Source organism: Carassius carassius, chromosome 8, assembly GCF_963082965.1.
Source record: "Carassius carassius chromosome 8, fCarCar2.1, whole genome shotgun sequence".
Lineage (NCBI taxonomy): Eukaryota > Metazoa > Chordata > Actinopteri > Cypriniformes > Cyprinidae > Carassius > Carassius carassius.
The window spans coordinates 16,492,865-16,506,670 of record NC_081762.1 but is presented as its reverse complement, the minus strand read 5'-3'; the positions used below and the strand labels follow the sequence as shown (position 1 = coordinate 16,506,670).

The 13,806-nt window shown below is 34.9% G+C and overlaps 1 protein-coding gene across 12 annotated transcripts in view; it reads right to left on the bottom strand.

Moving 5' to 3' along the window:
- adgrb2 (adhesion G protein-coupled receptor B2) overlaps positions 1–13,806 on the bottom strand; it is a 300,747-nt gene that overhangs the window by 95,796 nt on the left and 191,145 nt on the right. For all 12 annotated transcript variants that reach the window (XM_059556467.1, XM_059556463.1, XM_059556465.1 and 9 more), the window contains 4 exons: positions 13,687–13,755; positions 5,628–5,736; positions 5,349–5,495; positions 484–559 (listed from right to left, as the gene is read on the bottom strand). In XM_059556467.1, coding sequence (XP_059412450.1) covers positions 484–559; positions 5,349–5,495; positions 5,628–5,736; positions 13,687–13,755 — 401 coding nt within the window. The remainder of the gene's footprint in view (positions 1–483; positions 560–5,348; positions 5,496–5,627; positions 5,737–13,686; positions 13,756–13,806) is intronic.

Here is a 13,806-nt window from a genome sequence, read left to right as displayed (position 1 = left end):
AACGGCTGAGTCAGTTTGATAAGGTTTACACACAACATCAGAACATCCATGGGATGGATCACGTGATCAGCTGGAGCAGGAAGAGGAGGTATTCTAGGAATAGACAGCACTGTATGTCCATTTTAGGCTGCTGTTTAAAACTAAAGCAGAAGACGGTGTGGCAGTACAATGAGCCTACAAAAGGGTGGCAAACTTTACCGGATTAACCACGGTTAATCCTGTATGAAGCACTATGAACTGTTGACCTCACAAAAGAATATAAAGGGTACGGTCAAGACCTCCAAATAAGCATCTTAGTCATATAAGCTCATTTCTACACAGGCTTAAGTTCCACTTTCAATTTTGATAATTGTCCATTGTCTCTGCCAGCTGGTGTCAATCATATGCAGAGAAACAGAAACGTTTTGTCCTTAAAAGTGCTATCAAAAATGTATTAAAACACACAAACAAATGCATTCTCACATACTCAAACACTGGACTTACTTTGGTGGGGGCATTATGAGGCCGAGGGTGCGGTACAGGATCGCTCCAATGACAAAATACGGTGTGTCGTCTGATTCTACGCGACAGAAAGGGTTAAAGTGTCAAAATCTAAATTTCCCAGATCAAATCTCCAAAGGAATCTAACCATAAAAAGAAGGGAAAATCTATGTATGGGCAAACTGCATTTTCATATAAGTTTATGTATTTAATTTAATATTCATGTTATTTTATTTTAGCTTTTGTATTTTTAAATAAATTAATACATAAGAAAAACATTGAACATTGATCTATATGCTTAAAATCAAATATGAAGGGAAAAAAACCACATCACACCACACGATTATATGCAGCTCCGAAAACATAAAGCAGAATATAAAATGTAACATTTAAAATATAACATTTCTCATTTAAGTGTTTAATCTATTTCTTTGTACATTAATACATAGAAAGAAAAAAAAAAAACTGAGCATCATGTCACTGGTCCACATCCTCATATTCATATATGGAGGAAAAACACACATCTCAATTTTATGATCATAATATGCAGCTCCAGCTGAAGGAACCTAAAACAAAGCACACTATAAAGGAAGAGTATTTAAGAAAACTCTTAGAGAGAGTCAGTACAAAGCCTAACATTTAAAAGACACAGAAAGGAGGGGATTCATAGAGATATGACACTGATTGTGTTCCCAGGCCATCTGTCCACTCCTCCCCACTGGCTCCATAGATCAGTTTCAGCAGCACACTTCTCTGTGCTTTTCATATCATTTGTTTTGTTTTCTCCTCTGCACGAGTGCCTTGCCTCCACATGAACCTCATCATCTGTTCTTTTCTGAAACACTATTTATCAAATACCTCTTTTTTTCTCCATCCCTCCTCAGTCTCATCCAATTCTTCTTCTCCTCGAAACGCTGTGAGCCTCCAGAGAGACTCGTCCCTGAATAAATGCCATCATATTTCACATATGGATGACATGCTTCTGACACAAAATGAAAGTGATACAGTAATTGGTGATGTAACAGACCTAAAGTCCACATTTAATTGCTCTGTTGTTCTCATGTGGCCCTGAAAGTCCTCACAGTTATTCAAAGTTCATAGAGAGGTGGAAAATGAACATTTAGCCCTGTTCTAAGGCACTTCAGAGGCCCTGATTTTACTGCAAATTTCATGAAGAGAAACTCGGCCAAGCATGGCTGAATCACTGTTGCAATTTCCACTGACATTATGAAATTTTAGGTTTAATAATTTAGCTTGAATAGAGCCTGTTAAAATCACTGAACACAATATGCATACTTTCTGATGCAAAAGAATACGCATGTCACAAAGTACGAGTGAATAATCTCATTAGCATATATTTGTTCAGTACCTCTCCAAAGTTGTTTATGGTTAGAACATTAGAACATTTATTAAATGTTTAACTTTTTTTTTAAATACTGTATCTTTTTAATGATTTGTTCTATGATTTATGATCTATATTTTTTATATAATTAAGATTTTTTTTATTTTCTGTTTCATTTGAGGTTTTAGTTATTGTTATATGTTGTCATATTTAATTCAGATTTCATCTTTTTATCTATTTTATTAGTTTTAATGATTTTAATACTTCAACTTAAGTATTAAAGTTTATATATATACATATATATATATATATAGTTTGTTGGCAAGGGAGTTATAGTTTTATAGAAATATAGTATATAGTTTAATTTTATTTATTTTTTGTTAATAATATCAGCACTGATGCGTTTATATATATATATATATATATATATATATATATATATATATATATATATATATATATATATATATATATATGATACAAATATTATTACATTATAATATCTTAATTTGTTTTGTCTTCAGTACAGTAAACAAAAAAACCCCCAAAAAAACACTGCATGTCGTTGAATGATACTCTCAGACAGACACATTAATTTTAATGGTAGTTCTATTTTGGACCATTATGTGCTAAAAATAACTAAAATCAGCCAATGTCATGTCTAATTTAATGCCCCAAATCTCAAAAGACTAACAAAACAGACTCTTTTAGCTCTTTTTTCTGTCAAAGGAGGAATAAAGGGAGTCGTGCATCGTCCCTTCACTGAGAACATGGATGTCACAGGACAAACGCGATGACTCATCCAGCAATACTGCAGTTCTCATCAGACTCAGCAAATCAAATGCCAGTCAGCTCCAGAGCACTTCTGACTGCATGTTAAACTATGAGTTAATAGATAACAATCACACAGCAAGCCCTGTTGGTCTGGTCTGAATGGAGCCTGACTTCTATCTTCCCTCTATTCTCTGAGCTATCACTTCAACAATGCTATTTTAAGAAAGGGTCCTGATGAACCTTTCCTTTTTCAATAGAAAACCGTTCTGGACAAAGCTCTGCCCAGGGTGCCATCTTATCTCTGATGGCAGTGGGCAGAATGGGGAGTGTGTCGAGACAGGCAGTGTTTGTTATTTCCTGCTGGGCGGTCCTGCACGGGCAGGCAGGTCTTTAATGGTTTAGCCTGGAGTTGTTGAGACCCTCAACGAGACACTAGCAATAATGGTCATTTCTTGTTTGATGTCCATTTGTTTCTTTCTCATTTCATTCAGCATTCTCTTCAGCCTTCAAAGCAGCTCTTCCCTGCCCACATCCTGTGTTTTCATTCTCTCAGGCAGAATATCTCTCGTTTTCCCCCTATCTTTAGAAGTCTTAGGACTGAGTGCCTGTCATGGTGGCAGATCACTATGATTTCATTGGCCCATTTATTCTTCCTATTCTCTCAAGCGTGTTCTCTGTCTCTTCCCAAACCACTGACTGATTGAATTCAGTTCTTCTCCGCAGTCAGCTAAACATGGCTGTATGTGCCACAGCTTAATGCTGCTAAGAATTTTTGGGGGTGGTGTTGGCGCAGTGGACAAGACGCATACCTTTGGTGTGAGAGACCCGGGTTCAAATCCACTGTGCGACACCAATGTGTCCCTGAGCAAGACACTTATCCTCTAGTTGCTCCAGAGGCGTGCGACCTCTGACATATATAGCAATTGTAAGTCGCTTTGGATAAAAGCGTCAGCTAAATGAATAAATGCAAATGCAGTACACACAGAAAACGACAATTGACGGCCATCTTGGTAGCTAATTTCATTGCAGGAAATGGGTATATAATTACAGCTCCTATATCTACTTGAATGAGGAAAGATGTTTGAATAGCATGTGGCAAATTAGCAATAAAATCTAAAGACAATGGAGCAATAGAATTTGCTCAAATCGTGCTAACAAAATATTTTACAGGTCTTATTAATACAGAAGCTGACATGGTTACAGAGAAAATATGAAATAGGAGAAGAAATTTGTTTAATTTCAATGTTAGATTTGTGTTCGCTTGCAAAAAAACATGACTTTTGCATTCCCCTGAGAAACATAATATTTTCTCTAAAAACGTTTCAGCATGATCATAAAAACTGTTAATAGTAATACTATGAGGAGGAAAGCATTTCTGTTTGTCCTATTCCTTAACTCCTGTTTTCAAGTGAATTCAGGTACAATTATGACCCAAAAGTTGCAGCCAGGACTGTTTTGACAGAAAAAAAAAACAATGCGTATTTAATTAGCTAACAATAATGAATAGCCATATTATTATATATAGTCTTATATATATAATAATATATAATATAATATATAGTCTTACATAACTAAAATGAATAGTTCACACCACCCAAAAAAAGTTTGTATAAGCTTCTTTCTTATGCTAAACACAAAATAAGACATTTTGAAGAATTTTAAAGAACCAAACAGTTGTTGGTCCCCACTGACTTCCATAGTAGGGAAAGAAATGCTATGGAAGTCAATAGGGGCCATTAGCATCTTTGATTACCAGCATTCTCCAAAATATCTTCTTTTATGTTCAACATAAGAAAGAAACATATACAGGCTTGAAACAACATGAGGGTGAATAAATAATGACAACAGTTCTATCCCTTTAAGCTTCTCAGCTTTTAAAAGAAAGGTTCCCATTTCCCATATCTTTTGTTGTTGGTATTTACATTTCTCAAATTAAATCTCCTGGCACAAGTTCTGTCTGTCATACTGTAGAAGACTTGCATAGATGGACAGACCGTCTGACTGTGAAATGCTTTTATCCTCCAAACTCACTTACAAAACTACACAAGGTAAAATAAAATATAATCCAGACTACATAAATATGGGTGCAATCAATAAGAAAATAGTCTGTGCTAACCACAATGCATTCTGTGCAGTGAATAGATGGCTGCCAAGAGCATGAAATCATCAAAACTCAATTTAACAAGTCAAACGATTTTGAAACTGTATTTGGTTGCTGCTAGACATCCAATGTAAAGTCTGTTGAGCATCACTGATTTTGGTGACTCATTCCCGCATTTTAATGCGGATTCAATGCTCAAACCTTGGCAGTGCATACGCGTTCTAGGAGGGATGGCAAAAGTACAGAAGAAAGATGTTTAAAACCCTTAAATTTGAAAGAGAAGAGAGAACCATAACATGCTAGGATACCAGAGCAGCACACATTAAGTAGCAGAACCCTGACGGGACACTCAGAACCACTGCTGATACCAAAGGATCTCATTAATAACAATGATGAAGCTGCACGCAGAAATTCAGTGCAACTCACATACTGTTACCACAAAAACAACATGATAATTGAAAACACAACCCACACAATAGTGTATATTTACACATTGTATATATCACATTTAGGCACAACTAAAACGCTTTGCCTCTGTCTAGGATAACAGTAAGACAGTGGCAAGATTAGAAAATATTTCAAGCTGGAATCAAACCTGCAAGATCACTATCACTCAACATGCACTAACCCAACACATTTTATATCACTTACCATCAGAAGACAGGGTGAAGACTTCTTTGGGGATGAAGAGTTTGTCATCTGCAGAACGTGCCCAGTCTTTCATCCCTCTCCTCCCCTTCATGGGGAAATTTATGTCACTGGAAACAGCCGAAACCGGTTCTCGCTGGATGGTGATTACTGACAGAACCAGAAAAAGACAGATTAATAGTATTGAAGGTTCAAATATTAAACTCCTTATGCATGTTCCTTTAAGTTATGTTCATTGCAGGCCACCATGAGCTTTTTTTAGTGGATACCATGGGAACTTACTGAGGTTGTTGGTGACAACCAGAAAGCTCTGGAACGGCTTTTGAGCCTCTCCAATTAGATGAATGAAATCTTCCACAACTTGCATCAGTAACATAGAACCCGGAGAGACCTAAAAGGAAGTTACACGATCACAAAAATACACATATAAAAAGAAGAAATTAGATTTAGTTCAATTTTGGGTATGATCTCTAAAACATAAACTACCTTTTAAAAGTTTTGGGTCAATAATACTTTTATTTATCAAGGATGCATTAAATTGATCAAAAGTGGAAGTGAAGATGTATAATAATAATAATAATAATTATAAATATATATATGTACATATGTGTATATATATATATATATATATATATATATATATATATATATATATATATATATATATATATATATATAATATATATCAATTTATATCAAATAAATGCTTTTAAACCTTCTATCCATTAAAGAGTTAAAACAATAGCTATTTCAAATTTCAATTCAAATTTCAAATTTCAAATAGCAGCTAAAAACCCGGTGATGGCTGGCTTAATCTATCGGCCACTGAAACCAAACAGACTGTTTGTCCAGGAATTCTCTGAAAGGTGTTTTGTTTTTTGTTTTTTTGAGATAAATGTCCATGAAGTATGATCACTTTTTGCTCTTGGGTGATTTTAATGTGAATATTTGCTGTGGTAAGGACATACTTGCAAGTGATTTAGTAAATCTGATTGAATCTTTCAACCTGGTACAATGGGTAAATAGCCATACTCACAATCAAGGCCATAAATTAGATCTGGTTCTAACCCATAATCTGCAAATTGAAGATTTAAAGGTTTTTGGGTAGTTTTTTTTTTCTGATCATATGCTTATCACATTTAATACTTCTACTACCATCCAACCTGTATTTTTAAAAGACTCCTTGGGTTGGTCAAGGCAATTACATGCTATTTCAAATGCTGAGTTTACTGTGCTATTCAAAACCAAGTGCAATCTCTTAAGGCTGGAATCTTCTCTGCTGCTTTTAGGTGTTGATGAACACTGGTCTCTGCTAAAATCAACATGTGTCAGTATAATGGACTGTATTGCTCCGCTAAGATCAAGAAAACATAAATCCAAAATAAATCCCTGGTTAAATGAATTGACTCGCTCCCTCAAAAGACAATGTAGGCAGACAGAGAGAAGATGAAAAAAGAGCAAGCTCAAATCCTCTATGAATCCTTCAGAGATTCGTTATCTGAGTTTCAGAAAGCTGCAAGTGATGCAAAAATACTTATTTTTCTAACACCATTAGGGCTAATGCTAATAAACTGAAATTCTTGTTTTCCATCATAAACTCTGTTATGAATCCATTGAATAGTTTATACCAACAGTCCCCACTGATTTCCTGCGAGGAGTTTTTATATTTCTTCAGTCAAAAGATCATTGATCAATGTTCCCGATTCCATCAGGGGCTACAGGGAGTTTCAGCCTGTTACCTGAAACCCATCTTTTGTGTGAATGATATGATGCTTAGTTATTTGTTAAAGGAGGTGTCGACTGTACATCTTTGAGTACATTTGATTAACAAAAGCTTGCTTGGGGGCTCATGCCCAAAAGAGTTTAAACATGATGTGGTGACTCCCAGGTTGAAACGGCCAAATCTGGCCCCCGATGATATGAAGAATTATAGACCTATTTTACAACTGACTTTTGTCTCGAAAATTTTAGAAAAGTAGTTTTACTACAATAACTTTCATTTATAAATGTACACTATATAGTAAAAATGTTTAAATCTGGGTTTAAAGTAGCCCATAGCACAGCATTGGCTGTTGAAAGTGATACATTATATTTTTCTAGCTCTAGATAAAGGAGATGATGTGATTTTGTGATTTTAGTGCTGCCGGATCTCAGCGCAGCATTTGACATGATTGACCATAATATCCTTATCTCTTGTCTGGAACACAGAGTAGGTTTAAAATACATGGTCTTGAAATGGTTTAGATCCTTTGTCAGTGATAGATATTTTTCAGGCAATTATGGAAATTTGACTTTAACCAAAAAAACACCTTTTTGTGGGGTGTGCCACAAGGGTCTATTTTATCTCCCACACCTTTTTCTTTGTATTTGTTCCCACTCGGTAGCATTTTTAGAAAGCATGGAGTATCATTCCATTGTTTTGCCGATGATACTCAACTGTATTTGCCACTAAGGCACCCAACAAAATCTTTGGATTCTCTGTTAGTTTGCCTAAACTATGTTAAAAACTGGATGCCTTTTTTTTATGTTAAACAAGTACAAAACAGAGGTCATTGTATTTTGCCAGTCACATTAATTTGCCAATGTCCTTTTAGATTCGAGCAGGTTGGCACTGTACTGTAAAACGTTGGTACGAAATTTAGGTTTCATAATTGAGCATGAATGAAAAATGGAAAAGCAAATCAATTTGGTGGTGCGGGCCTACTTTTATCATCTGCGTCTTTTAGCAGAAACTAAACCTTTCTTATCAGATGTAGACCTTGATAGAATCATTCATACTTTTGTTTTATCACATCTTGATTTTTGTAATTCTCTATATGGTGGTATCTCGGCTGCATCTCTGACACACCTGAAATCTGTGCAAAAGGTGACGAGGCTTTTAAAGAGGGTCAATAAATCTGATTCCATTACACCAGTTTTAGCAAATTTACAGTGGCTCCCCATTAATTTTAGATTCAAATATCAAATCAATCAAATCAAATATAAGATTTTAATGTTTGTATATAAAGCTTTAAATAATAAGGCCCCTATGTACCTTATAATCTGTTGATTCCTTATAATCCCCTTAGAGCAGTGCAGTCCGAAAACCAAAAACTACTTACAGTTCCAAGGACAAACCGCCTTTTGCAGTTATAGGACCAAGATTATCGAATGAGTTGCCTTTATCTATTAGATCTGCTACGTTTTTTTCAGTATTCAGGAACCTGCTGAAAGCTCACTTAGTTCTGGCAGCCTACAATAGCAAAACTTGTATGGGGCAAATGTGGTGCCTATGATGTTTGATTGGTTAATACGTGTATCTTTTATTACTGTCTGTTTACTGCTTTTGTACTGATACTATGTAAAGCAGTGCTATATAAATAAACAAACCAAATCAAACCAAAATCAGCAAAAAGAAGGATTTAAAAATGTAGCTTAAAAATGTATCATATAGATACATACATACAAACACACACACACACGCACGCACGCACACACACACACACACACACACACACACACACAGTGTTTGTGTGTAGACAGATAGACGATGATAGATAGATAGATAGATAGATAGATAGATAGATAGATAGATAGATAGATAGATAGATAGATAGATAGATAGATAGATAGATAGATAGATAGATAGATAGATAGATAGATAGATAGATAGATAGAACTTATTTTTATAATTACGCTCATAATTACCAGACAAACACCACTAAATGCCATTAAAATGTTTATTGCAAAGAACTAAACTTTGGCTAATAACTGTCAACAGTAAAACACTTTTTGTTACTGAAACAAACAAACAAAATACTAAATAAATAAATAAATAAATGCTGTCTTCAAATATTTTTTCATTTTCAGTGAAATTTTTACAGCCAAATTGTGATAGTTTATGTTGCAGCCGTGAGACGATGATGGAAAATAAGGCACAGCATGCTGTCATCCCTTGCTCTCCACTCTGTCATGTTTATAAATTGGCATCAGGTTTTAATTCACTAGCCCTTTGTTGCAGAAAACAGCGTGTCACCTGCACATTTCACTGTCAAGTTCATCTTTACATGGGGCCCATTTATCAATCGAATTGGAATTTTACTCTCCCTTCCCATGCATGAAAAAAAAAGAAAAAGAAAAAAAAGCCATTTGTGATTGTCTAAGGAATTTGGTGTTGCTCCATGCCATTTATAGTATTTATACACTTCTGGTTTGCATTAGCTTTGAATTAATCCCAAATTAAACGTATTGTAATATGTGGCAGATGGTGATTTTATATGCATCCAGACAAAGACAAAGCAGATTGCTGCTCGTTGTTTGTTTCAAAATAAATTGGAGAGGATCTGACATCATTCTTCCCAAACAGACTTCTGGTATCTTTCACAAAACGACCTGATTTCCTTAGTCTGAAGAAAATATGCTAGTTGACTGAAAACCTTTATGTTGGAGGTTGAGTTTGGTTGTCTCTGGTCATTCTGATTGGTAAATTGTGACTTCTGTGAAATATATGTATGCATATTTTTCAGTACTATGAAAGTTTAAGTATAATGATTGTTGTCCCTGACAGCCAATCCTCTAAATTAGCACAGTTTTAGGGACAACAGTCTCATGGTACCATATGCAAAAAAACACAGTATTGATGTGGTATTGTGTAAAAAAGCATGTTAATGACACAATATTCTTAAGTATTAGCTACCATAGTTTATATTCATATTTATATTCATAGAATCCCTATTATTAAAGCTTTTGCATAAATACATAATAATAATAATAATAATATGTTACATAATAAAACCATGAAAGAACAATGAAACCCTGCCCAAACGACATGGTATCTCATTGAAATGTACCGAGAAATGTACCATGATCCTCTTGAATGATTACCATATTAATTTACCATTATTAAGCAAAGATACAATGGTTGTATTATCATATGTACTTTGTGACTCTCTTGAAACATAACTGTTTCATTCTTGTTTTATTTATTCTTGTTTATTTATTCAGTATGCAAACTCAGTATTTATTTTGTTATATGTCCACTTTGTAAGTGTCCAGATGGTGTGGCAAATCTCTGTTACTGAAGGGCAGCAAGACTAAGACAATCGCAAACACATAAACACCGATATACTGTACATTCACTAACAAACATTCAGTATTAACAGTGAGAGGATGTGATGTGTGAACCTGAACAAGTGTCACGTTTATGTAAATTGATGTTACTGTTTTCAGAAACTCACTGTAACTGAAAATGAAAAAATAAATAAATAAATAAATATATATATATATATATATATGCTCAGATAAAACAGAAATTGAGACATTTTCTATTTAACTAGGCAAATTATCCCATTTTAGAGTCAAAATTAAATCTGCATCATCCCTGTTTACTTTCCTGCATGTTCCTGCTCTTACTGTGATTGATTAATCAATGTAAATTATTCGAAAAAGACTAAATTTGTGTCAACTTGAATCAATATATTATAACTTGAGTTTCAGCTGTCACTGTCTGTGCAAAATACAGTAGCTAAATAGTTGTTTAAGTAAACTCGCAGTCATATGCGGTGACCATTTTTCACTATCCAATCAGTTCCAGATATATAGTATATTACTGATGAAAAGTTTGGTGTCAGTAAGTATTTTTTATATATAAAAAAATGCAAATTCAGAAAGGACACAATAAACTGATTAAAAATACATTTATAATGCCACAAAATATTTATATTCTATATAAACACTTCAACACTAATAATAAGAAATATTTCTTGAGCAGTAAATCAGCTTGTAAATTTAGCTTTGCCATTTAACAATAGGAAACAATCATTTTATGTTTAATTATAATAATAATAATAAATGCTACTTACTACTACTGCTATATTACTATTAATAGTAATAATAAAAATAAATAAATACATTTTCACATAATTTCCAAACTTTCACCACATTTATTCTCACTGTCCCCATCTGTCATTGTTGTATAAATGGCTTACTTGTAGTTTTACACTGGGAAAAGTATTTTAAGATAAGCAGGAAACACTTCCCCTTTAATATTCTGCCAGACAGAACGAGCATTGAGAACTCCAGCAGGCTCACAGGAGATGATGATTATTTACAGAGCAGGGAGAGCAGGAGGTGTGTCAAAGATTTGCCTGCTCAACTGTGCTTTAACACAAAAATCTGGCTCAGTCACGCTGAGTAAAGCACCTGGCGCCCAAAAACTTACACAAACATAAACGCTCACTGGAGTCACAAGCATGTGCCGCACAGACCTTGCACTGTATGTGACCATTAGTCACCATTACCTCCACATATCCCATGTCTATCATTTAAAAAGAACTTCACTTGCACATGTACAGTATAAAGTAACCTAATGCATTTGGACAGGAAGCGACATCAGGGACTACAGTGCACTATAATGGCTGCACAGTGCATTATGGGAGCAGAAAGCATCAGGCACTCATTTTGGCATAGAAATGGGACATCTGTATTGTGCAATATTGTATTTTGAATATGAATACAGGCATATTTTGGATGTTTGACAGGTGGCATATATTTATCATAAAATAAAATAAAAACAGTAATATTGAGAAAAAAAAAACAAATTTAAAAGAATATTTTTCTATTTAAATATATTTTAAAATGTTATTTATTCCAGTGATGCAATGCCGAATTTTCAGCAGCCATTATTCTAGCTTTCATCAGAACATCATCAAATCAACCATCAGAAATCATCAAATATGCTATTTTGGTGCTCAATATATATTTTAATTATGGAAACAATTGCCCTGCTTTCTCTCTCTCTCACTTTTTTTTTTGTGGGGGGGGGTCTTGTTTACACTAGTGCGTTTTCGTTTTAAGCCGGTGTTTTTAAAAATGAAAATGATCCTCGTCTACACTGGTGTTTTAACCAGAAATGATCTCCGTCTACACTACACAACTGAAAACGCATGTAAAGTGACTATTCATGCAGGTACAACTATAGATGTATAGGCAGATTCCCTATTATTTAGATGGCGGTGGCATCTACGTGCTCGGAGCCGTCGAATGTGGAATCTAACCATTGAGTGTGCTGTTTTTCTTTACACGGTCGACATGGATACACAGAGAATGTGGGCAGCCATGCCATCGCTTTCAAAAGTCTCCATTTACACTGAAACGTAGCCCCAGAGTTTTCAAACTAAAACGGGGTCTGCAGTGTTTTCAAAAGTCTCAATTTTTGAGTAGTGAAACGACAGGCTTAACTGTAGCAAAAGTTATGCATTTTAAACGAAACACACTAGTGTAAAAGGGGCCTGAGATTCTCTGATGAATAGAGAGTTCATTAAGTCTTTTTCGTCTTATAATAGCAATAGCATAAAAATATCTCAGTAACACTTTAGTACAGGGACCAATTCTAACTATTAACTAGTTGCTTATTAGCATGCCTATTATTAAAGTATTGGCTGATTATTAGTACTTATAAATCACATATTCTGACCATATTCTAGACCCACAATCCTGCCTAATACCTACATTTAACAACTACCTTACTAACTATTAATGAGCAGCAAATTAGGAGTTTACTGAGGCAAAGGTCATTGTTAATGGTCTGTTAATAGCAAGAATTGACCCTTAAAATAAAGTGTGATATCTCCTCAACAAGAACTCAAACATATACATAGCACAAATAGTTAGATGTGACAGGTTTGGTCAAATCCATGTCTCTAAATATGAGCAAGAATAGCACGCCTTCCTTAGCAAGCACAACTACAAATTGGTAATAAAGTAAGACTTATTTAAGCATCTTATGCTATTTCACCCATAAAGATTGAAACAAGAACGAATGTATTTGGCAACCCTGAAATGATGCGAACTAGAACTCTGGACTGTAAGGCGTAACCATGGCATAATGTGTCAGTAATCTGACATTACCAGAAAACGTGTATGCTCTTGAGTGAGTCAGAATATGATCTCAGGCCTCAGGGCATGAGTGGGTCTTCACCAGAAATTTGTTTTAATAAAAATAAGGCTTCATGGATGGTTGAGTTGAGGAAAGTTTATTACCATGCAGAAGTGTCCTGGCTTGACATCAAAGTCACCATGGACCTCACTGCAGAGCATCTACAGTCAAATAGTGTGTAATGGAGCGGTGTAATGCAAAGAGGCAGCTCTAACAGCACATCCCTTTCCCAACACACTTCACAGTCGGCTTCTATTACATCCAAAGCCAGTCTGATTACAGCTGTTGTTAATCTGTGAGATCAGACCTGGCTTTGATGACACAGCTCTGTCGGAAGGGAAATTAAAATGGAACAGATATGTATAGTTGTGCTCTTTGGACGGATATTTGCAGTTGTCTTGCGAGAGAAGAGGAAGGATATTTTACCTGATGAGCGTCTTCCCACTTCTCAAGGTTTTCAATGTCCAACATTAAGCTGACAATCTGGAAGAATTTCTGAAGAAAACAAACAAACAAACAAACAAAAAAAAACAGTAAAAGACAAAA